The following is a 14915-nucleotide window of genomic DNA, read 5'->3' on the forward strand; positions in this document are numbered from 1 at the left end:
GCGGGTAAGTGGAGTTGAAATGCCCATCAGCCATGATTGAATGGTGGAGTGGACTCGATGGGCCGAATGGCCTTACTTCCACTCCTATGTCTTATGGTCTTATGGGAAGGAGGCCAGACAGGTGCTTGAGGTGAAAGTGGGGGAGCATTTTAGTGATAAACACTACAACATTTTAAGTTTGTTGCAGAAAAAAGAAAGAGATGGTCTGCAACAGAGTTTTGAATAGGGGAGGGCAGATTTTATTTAAAAAAGACAGATCTGGCCAAAGCAGACTGTGATCAGCCACGAGTGGGAAAATTTGGAGCAGAACAGTGGAGGGGGATTGTTCAAAATGGAATTGGTGAGGTTACAGGCCCAACATATTCCCTTAAGAGTGAAATGTAAAAGCAATAAGCCCAGCTAGCGATGACAGCGGAACCTAGTGTATATCCAGGTGATTGATAACTGCAAGTGGGTCCTGCCCAGGCACATGCTGGAGGCAGCACCAGTAGCAATGGCTTTGCAGCCAAACACTGAGTGGTGAAATAGGACCCCAGCATCTGCAGCAGCGGCGAGAACAGGCAGCTGAGGTCACTTTCAGTACAGCTTTTCCATTCTCTCCTCCTCTTAGTCCTTGCTATCACTTACTCAACTTTTCTTCTGGCCTGCTATCGATAATCTCCGTGTTTATCTATCCTTTTTTACCTCTCTCTCTGGGCTCATTCTCCACCTATCCGCTGACTCTCGTGACTCCCTACACCCACAGCTTCAACTTCAGTCTAAATTCCACTTTATCCGAGCTGTTAACAGTTCTGATGAAGAGACACCAGATTCAAAACATTAACTATGCATATTCCCACAGATGTTGCCAGACTTTCTCAGTTCCGCAAGCAATCTGTTTTTGTTTTAGATTTCCAGTATACGCTGTTCTTTGTTTTATAAGTGTCTTTCAGTCATCTCTGAACAATCTTGATCTTCTGTTGCAACACTAACCTATTTTGTTTCATTAAGCAGCTATACTGACCAGCTGTCAATCTGAAACTTTTGCTGGATTCAGAATTTGATTTGGTCCATGTATGCATATTGCAGTTCTGGTGATGACATAACCATTGTGGCAATTTTTGAGGATCCATTCGAATAGATGTTCAAGATCATATCAGTGGTGGATCGTGCTATCAAGGCACATTTGGTCTTTGTTGTTCAGGGCAAAATCCACCATTTTTTCCCATCTTGCATTATTTTTTCATTAATACTGAATTCTTTTGTTGCATTATTGTTTTGGAATGAGTTACCAAAGTTACATCTTAAAGCTTTGGATTTCAATCTTCTCCTATAGGACCCATTTCTTTTCATCACTCATCATGCCATTTGTGTTCTGTTCTGTGTCTGTGTTTTAATTTATGTCCTTCTTTGCAACACAGTCCACACTACCTATCTCTAATTGCCAGAGGGCAGTTAAGAGTCAACCACACTCCTGTGAATCTGGAGTCACATCTCAGCCAGATCAGGTGAGGATGGCAGTTTGCTTGCTTAAAGGACATTAGTTAACCAGATTGGTTTTTCCTGACAATTGACAATGGTTTCATGGTCATTCAACTCTCAATTCCAGATTATTTTACTTTTGAATTCAAACTTCACATTCCGCACTGGCAGGATTCAAACCTGGTCCCCAGAATATTACCGCTGTCTCTGGATTAATGGTCTAGCCATAAAACACTAGGTCATCACCTCCCCAATTTTATCAACAACACAGGTCAGGTTAACTGGCATATAATTTACCATCTTCTGTCCCCCTCCCTTCTTAAACAGGAATGTTACATCAGCCTCTTCCAGTCTTCTGGGACCCTTCCTGACTCCAGTGATTCCTGAAAAATCACCACTAATGCCTCCACAATTTCCTCAGCAACCTGCTTCAGAACTCTGGGATATAGTCCATCTGATTCGGATGATTTATCCATTTCAGACTTTTCAGCTTCTCCTGCACTTTCTCTGTGCAATCTATTTCACATACCTAATTGTCTGCCTGAAAAATAAATCAAGTATTATCTGCTCTGAATTAACAAGTGAATTTCAGCAAGCCATTTGTCACAGTCAGCTCACCCTTCCATGGGAAATCTCTGTCCTTTGAACAATTTGCCTCTCCTACAGTGGCTTAATTTCAAATGCAACACAGAATTAGCTTTCACTAATTCACTGGATATCTCAAGTACCACACTCAAATCCTTTCTCATAACTCAATTGATTGACACTAAGAACTTGATCTGCTTTTGCACCTTTTACTCCAGTGAACAGCAACAATTACAGTACTCAAACCACAACTGATCAAAGTAATGTACAGTTCCTTGAGAGGTCTCTGACTAATATTCAATTACCTTACATACAGACTAACACTGTGTTTGCTTTTGAACTTGCATCCGCACTAATTGGCTCATGAAATAGCTTCCACATCAATAATTAAGTCACTTGTCAGACATGGGTATCAATGGCTGGACAGCATTTATTGCTCGTCCCTAGCTGTCCTTTAGAAAATGATGGTAAGCTGCCTTCTTGAACTGCTGCAGTCCATGTGCTGTAGGTTGAACCACAAAGCCCTTAAGGAGGGAATTCCAAGATTTTGAACCTGTGACTGTGAATGAACAGCAACATATTTCGAAGTCAGGATGGTGAGTGGCTTGGAGGGGAACTTGAAAATGGTGGCATTCCCATGTATCTGATGCCCTTATCATTCTCGATGGAAATTGCTGTGGGTTGGATCTGAGGTTTCGAACTGCTTCCATTCAAGCAAGTGGGGAATATTCCATCACATTCCTGACTTGTGCCTTGTTGATGATGGACAGGCCTTGGGGAGTCAGGAGATGAGTTACTTGTCGCAGTATTCCTAGCCTCTAAACTACTCCTGTAGGCATTACATTTATGTGGTAAGTCCGGTCAAGTTTTTGGTCAATTATAACCCCAAATATCTTGTTACAAGGGATTCAGTGATGGTAATACCATTGAATGTCGAGGGCTAGTGGTTAGTTTGTCTCTTATTGGAGATGACCATTGCATGGCATTTAAGTAGCACTAATATTACTTGCCATTTACCAGCTTAAGCTGGGATATTGTTGAGATCTTGTTGGCATATGAACATAGACTGCTTCAGTATGAGGAGTCACGAATAATGCTGAATGTTGTGCAAACATTGGCGAACATCCCCTCTTCTGACCTTATGGTAAAGGGAAAGTCAATGATGAAACAGGAGAAAATGGTTGGACCAAGGACACTATGCTGAGAAACTTGTGCAGAGATGTCCTGGAGCTGATATGACTGACTTCAACAGCCACAACCATCTTCCTATGTGCCAGGTATGACTCCAACCAGCAGAGTTTTTCCATGGTGTCTATTGATTTCACTTTGGTGAATGCAGCTTTGATGTCAAGGGCTGGCAATCTCCCTTCTGGAATTCAGCTCTTTTGCCCATGCTTGAACCCAATTTGTAATGAGGTCAGGAGCTGAGTGGCCCCAGCAAAACCCAAACTGAGCATCACTGAGCAGGTTATTGCTATGCAGGTGCTACTTGATAGCACTGTTGATGACAGCTTCCACACCTAACCAATGATCGAGAGCAGACTGATGGAACGATAATTGGCTGTGTTGGACTTGCCCTGCTTATTGTGTACAGGACATACCTGGGAGATATTCTACATTGTTGGGTAGAATGTTAGTGTTGTAACTGTATTGGAACATGTTTGGCTAGGGGAGTGCCAAGTTCTAGAGCACAAGTCTTCAGTACTATTGCCAAAATATTGTCCGGGCCTATAACCTTTGGGAAATCCAATGCTTCCAATTATTTCTTGATATCACGTGGCGTGAATCAAGACTCGTATTGGTGATTCTGGGTACTACTAAAGGAGGCTGAAATGGAACATCCATTCAGCATTTCTGGCTGAAGGCTGCAAACGTGCCAGCCTTATTTTTTGCACTGATATGTTGGGCTCTTCCCTCAATGAGGATAGGATACTTGTGGAGCTTCTTCTAACAGTAAATTGTTTAATAGTCCACCACCATTCATGACTGGAAGTGACAGACTACAGAGTTTAGATTAGATCCTTTGGTTATGGAATTGCTTAGCTGTGCTCTTTGGCATGCAAGTACTCCTGTTTGGTAGTTTACCAGGTTGACACCTCATTTTTAGGTGTTGTGCCTGGCATGTCCTCCTGCACTCTCCATGGAACCAGGGTTGAATTCCTGGCTTGATGTCAATGGAGTGAGGGATAGTCAGGTCATCAGGTTGCAAACTGTGTTGGAGTACAATTTGCTGCTGCTGATGCCCCAGAGTGCCTCATGGATGTATCGTCTAGAGTTGCTAGATCTATTTGAAGTTGTCCCATTTAGCATGGTGATAGTGGCACACAACACATTGGAGGGTAGACATTAGACAATAGGTGCAGGAGTAGGCCATTCTGCCTTCGAGCCTGCGCCACCATTCAATATGATCATGGCTGATCATCCTTAATCAGTACCCTGTTCCTGTCTTATCTCCATAACCCTTGATTCCACTATCCTTGAGAGCTCTATCCAACTCATTCGTAAATTAATCCAGACTCTGGGCCTCCACTGCCCTCTGGGGCAGAGCATTCCACACAGCCACCACTCTCTGGGTGAAGAAGTTTCTCCTCAAATCTGTCCTAAATGGTCTACCCCATATTTTTAAGCTGTGTCCTCTGGTTCGGCACTCACCCATCAGCCGAGACATGTTTCCTGTCTCATCAGTGTCCAATCCTTTAATAATCTTATATGTCTCAATCAGATCCCCCCTCAATCTTCTAAACTCAAGGGTATACAAGCCCGGTCGCTCCAGTCTTTCAGCGTAAGGTAGTCCCGCCATTCCACGAATTGACCTCGTGAACCTACGCTGCACTCCCTCAATAGCCAGGGTATTCTCATGTGAAGGCGGTACTTCATCTGCACAAAGATTGTGCAGTGGTCACTCTCACAGTCATGGACAGATGCATTTGCAGCTGGCAGATTGATGAGGCCGAGATCAGATAAGTTTTTCTCTCTTGTTGGTTCCCTAACCACCTGCTGCTGACCCAGTCTAGCAGCTATGTCCTTTAGCACCCAACCAGTTCGATAAGTAGTGCCGCTGCTGAGCCACTCTTGGCGGTGGACACTGAAATCCCCAACTCAGAGTACATTTGGCACCTTGCCATCCTTAGTGCTTACCCCAAGTGTTGCTCATCAGCTGAGGGAGAATGGTATGTGGTAATCAGCAGGAGATTTCCTTGACCATGTTTAACCTGAAGTCATGGGACATCATGGGGTTCAAAGTCTCCTACAGCAACTCCCTCCTGTCTGTATACCTCTGTCCCGCCACCTCTACTGGGTCTGTCCTGCTGCCTGACATGACAGGACATATCCAGGGATGGTGATAGTGATGGCTGCAACATTGTCCGAAAGTTATGATTCTGTGCGTATGACTTTGTCAGTCTGTTGTTTGACTAGTTATTGAGACAGCTCTCCCAATTTTACCACCAGCTGCAAGATGCTAGTAAGAAGGTCATCAGTGCTGTTTCTGCCATTGTCTTTTCTTGTGTCTAGGGCAATGCCAGGCGGTTCTTTGTTGAGACTTCATAGTGATTATTCCAACTGAGTAGCTTGCTAGGCGATTTCAGAGGGCAGCTGAGAATCAACCACATTGATTTGGATCTGGAATCACCAGTAGGCGAGACCAGGTAAGGATGGCAGATTTCCATCCTTGAAGAACATTATGTACCCAGCCAATACTTGTATCATGTCTGCATGCATTTTCTGCTTAGCAATGCAAAAATCTGGTTTACATTTTGCGTTGAGGTGGTTCTCTTTGCATCACTCACTGACTTGACCCTTGATCTATTTAAACCACAACTGTAGCTTGAGTGCAGACACTATAGTAACTTGCACAGTCATAAATAGAAGAACAGAAAAGGGAATGAACTGCAAACCCCGTATAACCCAAGTAAATAGTTAGGGCCACGCACTAACACAGATCTCACATAGCTTGATTCCACAACACATCCTTGGCTAATTAGGGCCCTGAGCAAAGCAGGCTACTTAAGAAACAAATATGTCAATCTTACCTTATATATATCGTCCACACAGCAGGTCAGCTCTGACTCTTCCACAATCACTGCGCCCATCTGACTACATCCCTCCACATCTGAAAGGAACGAACAAAGTTAAATAGAGAGGCTGCTGGTCAGTTCCTTGTAGCAGAAAAGGACACGACTGCAGCAATACAAGAAAGTAGCCCACCACTACCTTCTCAAAGGTAGCTATCATAGAAATGATACAGCACAGAAGGGGTCCATCTGTCCCATCTTGTCCACGTTGACCCAAAGACACTCCGATGCCCTTTCTAATTTCATCTTCTTGCAGGTTACAGTACTTTACTTTTGGGTCTCTGTCTCCACCACCAACTGAGGATAGGCAATACATGTTGGCCCACCCAGTGTCAATCACATTCCGTGACTGAATAAAAACAGTGAAAAATGCATCATAAGGGTGAACTTCCCATTGTTTAGCAACAAATAAGTCAGTATGAAATGAGCAGAAAACAGGGAGAAAGAATTAAGATTCTAACCTAAGTTTTTTTTGGCATAGACCTTTGGCCTAATCTCACCCGACTCGTCCCATCTCTCCTCCCCAAACCTGTCTTCTCTGTTTCCCACTTTTTCCTGCTCCATGTATGGGAAGAAGATAAAATCCAAAGGATAAAGAATTCAGTTGCAGCGAATTGATTAAATTCTTAATATTTAATTGCGGTTACTTGCTGAGCCTTGTTAATGGGTTCTTGGCAAAGGATGTGGTTATGCTGATGGGCAAGCTAATGAAATCCTGCTGACGAAATTCACCCACACAGAACTAAAAGTAATAAGCATTTCTCAACCATATTATTAAAATAAATTAAACACATGAGATTAGTAGTCTAGTAAAATTGGCAAGTACACCTTTGGCAGAGAAAGTGAACAGTCAATAACATGAAAGCAATTCATTAAAATTGCTAACTGACTCATGTTGAACAGTTCCCCACTGCCTCACATTGCAAAGCAACAGCAATACTTATATTCCTTTGACCAAACCACCCCAGTCACTACAATAATTCCACTTACAAGAATATCAAGTTACTACCCCATTTCCAGAAAACCCACAATTTCTAAGCCCTTAACTGTTCTATCTTTTGTATAATTACAGAAATGTGTGGAGGAGAAAGTCTGCCAGGATTTCCAAACCAGGTGAATATCAGTGACTGCCGCTGCAAGATTAAGTGCACATATAGAACATAGAACAATACAGCGCAGAACAGGCTCTTCGGCCCTCAATGTTGCGCCGACCTGTGAACTATTCTCAGCTTGTCCTCCTACACTATCCCATCATAATCCATGTGCTTGTCCAAGTTTTATTTAAATCTCCCATATATACTTGAAACTGTCAACATTCATCAGCACTGACTATCGGGCCACAAATTCAGAATGGGAATTTCAGTGAGGTATCAGAAGTCAACTTGGTATCCCAAGGAATCGGTACCTCAGCAAGCAATCTTACCTGCAGGAGGGAAAGAGAATTGAGTAAACATAAAATGACATTCTTTTGTCTTTGAGTAAAACTACTTAAATTAAAATACACCAGGATCTACATCAGTGGAAGCACAAGGAATATCAAACCAGTGGATTTTTCACACCAGGCATCTCAGACTCCTCAGTCCATCTCTCAAATTTATAGACGTGTCTGGACTGGAGGAATGAGCAGGAAGAAATCTCAATTTTGAATCTTCTGAAGTTCAACTTCCCTGGATGTCAACAGCTGAGAGATTAATGGAACACTCACCACAGCAACACAAAAGAAAAGGGAGGGGAGAGACTGGGAGACACTGCCAAAGACACATTAAACCTGTCACAGGCTGATGAATGAAATTCTCTACTCCACTCCAATGTGGTTGGAGCAGCTTCAAGCCACAACTTTACAAACATAAATTTCTCAACCAACATAAGGAAACTAAGCATTTATAGGCAGGAGAGGGAGCTGATTTGTCAATAAGGGGGATAAATGTGTATTTTCTGCGAATCTACAGTTTAGAATTAATACCACAAGAAAGCTTTTTTATTTGGCTTAAAGTTTGGTTAAATCCCACTGGAGGAGAAAGTGAGGTCTGCAGATGCTGGAGATCAGAGCCGGAAATGTGTTGCTGGAAAAGACCTGCTGTGCTTTTCCAGCGACACATTTCCGGCTTAAATCCCACTGGATCAACCAGCTTTTTGAGCATCAGCTGGAGGTATAAGTGCGTCTGCAATGCTAAGAATTATTTCAATAGCACATTTTTAGATATGGAGAGTTTGCTGCTTAAGGATGTTTACAAAGATGGGTGGCTATCAGTGAGAAGAATGGAAGCAGGGAGATAGTTGAAAAAGCACATCTCATTCAAGAACAGCTTTTTCTGTGGAGTGCAACTGTATAAGTCAGGAAAGAGAAAATAAGAACAATACGGGTTGGAGAATCAATCGTGAGAGGTACAGACAATTGTGTCTGCGGACACAGATGTGACTCCAGGATAGTGCCTTGCCTCCCTGGGGCCATGTCAATGATGGCACTGAACAGTAAGGCATCTTGAAGTGGGAAGGTGTTCAGCCAGATATCAAGATAAACACTGGTTCCAAAGACATAGGTAGAAATCGAGGGAGCTAAGTGTAGATTGAGAAGTAGGAGCTCAAGGGTTGTAATCTATGGATTACTCCTGGTGCCACATGCTCGTGCGTATAGGAGTGATTGGATGAATGTATGGTTGAAAAATTGACGCAGGAGGGAGGGCTAGAGATTCCTTGATCACTGGATCTGTCCTGGGGTATTTGGGACTTGTACAGGTCCAACAGGACCAACACCTTTGCTGGTTAGTGCTTTGGTATGGATATAAACTGACTTGTCAGGAGGATCGGTTATATAGAGTGAAGGTGCAATTGGGGGTGATGGACAGGCAGGTACAGGGGAAAAGCCATGTCAGTCTGGCAGGCGGAGCATATATGGTCAGGCGATGACACAAGGGAGCATGGAAAGGCTGTATGGAATTTGTGTTAATGAAAGGAGTCTTGAGTAAAATAAATGATTTTACCTTGGGGTAATATCATTGCGATCATGGAGACATGGCTGAGGGAGGGGCAGAACTGGGGTATAGAATCTCCAAGTGAAGCAGAAAAAGACTGAGATGAAGAGAAATCCCTTCTCTCGGGTGTTGAATGTCTTTGGAACTCCTTGCCATAAAGAGCTATGGGGACAGAGTCTTTATGTATATTTAAGTCTGAGATAGACAGATTCTTGATTAATTGGGGAATCAAAGGTTATGGAGAAAGGGCAAGCAAGTAGATGTGAGGAATGTTGATCAGCCATGATCCTGTTGAATGGTGGAGCATGCTTGATTGGATGAATAGCCTACTCCTTTTCCTATTCCTTATAGTCTTATGGCTACATAAATCAGAATCAATTAATGCATCAGGAGGCATGATACCATAGAAGATTCCTCAACTGAGACCAAATGGGTAGAATGCAAAAAAAAAGAGGGCAATCATATTGTTGGGAATTTTCTAAAAAGCCCCAGATAGACAGAGAGAGATAGAATAGCAGATAACTCGGCAAATCTTAGAGAAGTGTAAAAATAATAATAGAATTACAGGATCATTATGGCGCAGAAGGAAACTACTCATTGTGCTGCATCGATTCTATTACTTAGTTTTAGTCTCCTGTCTGTTCCCCATATCTCTGCACACCACCCACAATAAGAGAATATTAATAGTGGATTTCAATTTCACCAATATTACTTAGGATAGAAAAAGGTGAAATGCTTAGAGGGCCGAATTCTTTAACGCATCCAGGCTTTTCAAGTTAGCATGCAGAAAGTCTTACAAGAGAGTGAGGGGCCCGACTTTAGGGAACGAAACCAGGCAAGTGACAGAAATGTCAATGGGAGAACATTTCAGTGATAGTGACCATAACTCTAAGATTTGAGGCAGTGGATTATGGAAAAGGACAACATAGGACCAGGGACAAAGATTCTGAATCGGGGAAAGATGGACTTCAGTACAATAAGTCAGGATCCAGGCAAAGTAGACTGGAAACACATACGGTTAGAAAAATTTACATCAGGCAGCAGGAATCTTTCAAACAGAATGGCAAGGCAGAGTATAAACGTTCCCGTAAAGGTAGTGGGGGTGGCATGGTGTGCATTTGAAGAAATAAGCCCAGGGAACCCTGGATGTCAAGGAATTTATAGGGTTGCTTAGGAAAACAAAGGAAACGCATAGCAGACATCAAGGGCGAAAAACAAAAGTCCCAGAGAAATACAGAAAGTACAGAGTTTTATTTAAGAGAGTGAAGAGGGGTCATGAGAAAACACGAGTAAAAATAAAGGAAAATCCAAACTTTAAAAGTTAATTATAAAATAAGTATATAAGAAGCAATAAAATGGCAAGAGGATAACCAGGAAAATTGGAGGTCCCAGAAAGGGTCAACATGGAGATGTGTGGGGGGAGCTGGAAGATGTATGTATGGTTCTCAGTGAGAACTTTGCTTCTGTATTCAATACAAAGGATGACACAGATTCAAATGTCAGAGAGGGAGACTGTTAGATATTTGAAAGAAATCAACATTGAAAGGAAGGAGGTATTAGAGGTTTTAGTAGGCTTAAAATTGGGTAAATCTCCAAGCCCAGATGAGATATACCTCAAGTTACCAATGGAGGCAGGGGAGGATATTGTAGGGGTCCAACATTAATTTCAAAATCCTCGCTGGCCAACAGACTGCAAGATAGATAATATGGGTACAGACAATCACGAAAGTTGTTACTGATAAACCCGGGAACTATAGGCTGATGAACAACAATGATAGGGAAACTTGGAAAACATTGAGCAATGGAATTAATCTCCACTTGGAGAGACAAGGGTTAATAGAGAATAGTTTTGTCAGGGGGAAATTATGTTTAACGAATTTGATATAATTTTTAGAGATGATGACTAGCATTGTGAATGAGGAGAGTACATTGATGTAGTTTTCATGGACTCCAATAAGGCATTTGACAATGTCTCATACGGGAGTGTCCATGAGATTCAAAGTAATTTGGCAAATTGGATCCAAAATTGGCTTATTGACAGGAGGCAGAGGGTGCTAGTTGTGGGTTGCTTTTGGTGACTGGAAATCTGTGTCCAGTGGCATACTGCAAGCTTTTATGCTGACCCCTTGCTATTTGCAGTGTATATTAATAACCTAGACACAAATGTTAGACATTTGAACGGCAAGTTTGCAGGTGACACAGAAATAGTGGTATGGTAATCAGCTAGGAGGAAAGTTTTAGAACACAGGACGATTCAGCTAGTCAGATGAGCTAGACAACAGCAAATGGAATTTCATCTGGAAAAGTGAGGGCTAACAGGGCATGGGAGTGCATGATGAATGACAGGACCTTGGAAGGTACAGAGAATCAGAGAGACCTTGGTGTGCATATCCACAGACCCTTGAAGGCAGTAGGATAGGTAAATAAGGTGGTTAAAGAAGGCATATAGGATACTTTCTTTTATTGGTCATGACATTGAATACAAGAGCAGGGATTTTGTAAAAGAGCTATATGTAACATTAGTATTAGAATCCCTACAGCGTGGAAACAGGCCCTTTAGCCCAACAAGTCCATACCGACCCTCTGAAGAGTAACCCACCCAGGCCCATTCCCCTACCCTATGTTTATCCCTGACTAATGCACCTAACCTACACAACCCTGACACCATGGTCAATTTAGCATGGCCAATTCACTTAACCTGCATATCTTTGGATTGTGGGAGGAAACCGGAGTACCTAAAGGAAACCCACACAGACACTGGGAGAATGTGCAAACTCCACACAGTCACTCGAGGCTAGAATTGAACCCGGGTCCCTGGCGCTGTGAGACAGCAGTGCTCACTACTGAGCCATCGTTCTGCCCTTGTTAGTTTGGCCACAGCTGGAGCATTGTGTGTATTTCTGGTCATCACCCTTCAGGATGTGATTGCACCGGAGAGGACAGACAGGAACTTCACTAGGATCTCACTTGGGCTGGAGTGTTTCAGCTATGAAGGGAGAGTAGATAGACTGGAGTGTTTTTGTTCAAGCAGAGAAGGCTGAGGCAGAACCTGACTGAGGTGTACAAAATTATGTGAGGCATAGATAGACAGGAAGAAACCTTTCCCCACAGTGGAAGAATTAATAACCAAGAGGCATAGATTTAAGACAAGAAGAAAATTTATTTTCACACAGATGATGGTGGTTTCTGGAACTTCTCGAAAGGATTATAGAGACTAAACTATCAAAAACATTTAAGCAATAGTTGGATGAATACTTTGTTGGGAAATGGGATATAAGTAAATCGAGTTGATATGTCCCGTTTTCTGTGCTGTAATACTCTATGACACTCACTTGGGGATCGCAAGTCAACAGCACACATCTTATATTAATTTTGTACCCATTCAGAGAGACTACAAAGATAGTCAATGTGGCAGCATGGAAACATCACATTTGTGCACAAGACAAATCAATGCAAGGGATACAAATGTGAAATAGTGGAAGCATTCAACATGTTAGAAAGTGTCAGACACCAGTTTGCAGAAAAATCATTTACCTCATACTTAATTAGTTTCTCTCTCAACAGATACAGTCTGATCTCTAGTTATTGAGTATTAGATATTGGTTAGAGTCAATTCTAATTCAAAAATTAACTTCATCGCATGCTTGTTTAATTTCTCATTGCTGCAAATGTGTGTTTTGAATGACCAACTCCAATACTGTTCACATTGAGTCTGTAGTACAGAAGCTGGCAATTTGAAACATTTGGCCTGTACAAGTGTTTATACTTAGTCTTATTGCAACTTTACAGAGCACTGGTTAGGCCACAGTTGGAAAACTGTGCGCAGTTCTGGTTGCCAGACTATTGAAGGAACATGATTGCACTGGAGAGGGTACAGAGGAGATTTTGCCAGGACATCCACAAGGATGACAAGTCTCAATTATGAGAAGAGATTGGATAGGTTAAGCCTGTTTGCCCTGAAGCAGAGGAGGCTGAAGGGGATCTGATTGAGGTGTACAAAATCATGAGACACTTAGACAGGGTTGAGACAAGTTTTTCCCCTGTCTGAGGATGTGTCTGAGACCAGGGACCACAAGGTTGAGGTGAGGAAGAAAGATTTTGCACTCGAAAGGGTGGTAGAAATATGGAATGTAAAATGTGCTGCCAGAGAGGGTGATGGAGGCAAGTACTCTCACAACATTTAAGAAGCATCTACATGATTACTTAAAATGCCAGTACATAGTAGGTTATGGACCAACAGCAGGTGAATGGGATTAATGTAATTTGTTATTTGTTGGTCAGCACAGATGTGGTGAGCTGAAGGACCAGTTTCTATGCCATACGACTCTATATATCAGCTGAGATAGGAGTATACAAGGTAAGGAGGCAGGGAGCTGACAGGTTTGTAACAGCTGAGGGAGGCTATGCTCTATGGACGTACCAGAGAGGCACAGGGCACAAATCAAATCAGCTGCGCAGATTTCCTTTTTAAACTTCGAAAGCAAGGAATAAAGGGATTCTTGTAGCAGAATGGTGATGTCCCTACCTCTGAGTTTGGAGACTGGGTTAAAGTCCCACCTGCTTTAGAAGTTTGTAATAATGTCTCTGAACAGGTTGTTTCAAAAATAACTAGAAAACAAGGAATGATTAAAGAGTTGTCCTATTACCACTCATGATGTGAATGTGGGACATTTGTTCAATGTTGCCAGCAGGCACAGTACGTTTACCTCACTGGAGGTAGAAATCTGACTATGGTTCAATTAGGAAGTTGCAAGGACGGAGCACTTAACTGACAGCACAATGCCACATTCCCATCTCCCCCCCCCCCCCCATTGTAACTTTCTTTCTTTCCACCCAGACCGAAAGGGTTACAACAGATCAAACATTATACCATCAATAATTTTGCCATATTCTACATAAACAAACTAACTTTTGGACACTAGCACGATTTTGGAACTTTTACGCATGTGGTCTGTAGGGACTGTGTTTTAATTTATAATAGGCTAAGTCCTAAGAAACGCTGCATTTTTTGAGTTAATATTAACCAAGTCTTTGCAAAGTTATACCTGAAGTATCAATTATTAACCTATAGCATGCAGAGTTTTATACAATGGTAATGTTAGATTTTGTTTTAAGTTTTTCCTGTCACTGTGATGAAACAGCATTTGCGAGGGGACCTATTCAAACACACACACATTCTATGAACTGTTGTCTTACAAATGGGAGGTGAGGGAGGTGAAGGGGAGGAGAATTTTAACAAAGAACAATACAGCACAGGTACAAGCCCTTTGTCCCTCCAAGCCTGTACTGACACATTTTGCCCTTCCACATTAAAATTGTCTTCACTTACAGAATCCGTATCCCTTCCTATTCATGTATTCGTGTAGGTGCTTCTTGAGTGCCGCTGTGTCTGCTTTCACCTCTTCTACCAATGCATTTCAGGCAATCACCACACTGTGTGAAAAACTTGCCTTGCACATCTCTTTTAAACTTCACCCCTTGAACTTTGAACCTGTGTCCCCGAGTAATTGACCCCTCCACCCTAGGAAAAAGCCTTATACTTCCCACTCTATCCATGCCATTCACAATTTTACAAACTTCTATCAGGTCACCCCTCAACCTCCTGCACTCCAGTGAAAACAAACCCAGTCTCGCTAACATTTCTTCATAGCTAATATCCCCCATACCAAGCAACATCTGGTAAACCCCTCCAAAGCATCCACATCCTTCTGGCAGTGTGGTGACCATAACAGAACGCAATATTCCAAGTGTCTCCTAACTAAAATTCTATAAAGCTACAGCATAACTTATCTATCCTTATACTCAATTCCCCTTCCAATGAAAG

The 14915-nt window shown here is 42.3% G+C and overlaps 1 protein-coding gene across 2 annotated transcripts in view; it reads right to left on the reverse strand.

Moving 5' to 3' along the window:
• tango6 (transport and golgi organization 6 homolog (Drosophila)) overlaps window positions 1-14915 on the reverse strand; it is a 194812-nt gene that overhangs the window by 119527 nt on the left and 60370 nt on the right. For both annotated transcript variants that reach the window (XM_043706471.1, XM_043706470.1), the window contains exon 7: window positions 6078-6157. In XM_043706471.1, the coding sequence (XP_043562406.1) occupies window positions 6078-6157 (80 nt within the window). The remainder of the gene's footprint in view (window positions 1-6077; window positions 6158-14915) is intronic.

Source organism: Chiloscyllium plagiosum, chromosome 17 (assembly GCF_004010195.1).
Source record: "Chiloscyllium plagiosum isolate BGI_BamShark_2017 chromosome 17, ASM401019v2, whole genome shotgun sequence".
Taxonomy (NCBI): domain Eukaryota; kingdom Metazoa; phylum Chordata; class Chondrichthyes; order Orectolobiformes; family Hemiscylliidae; genus Chiloscyllium; species Chiloscyllium plagiosum.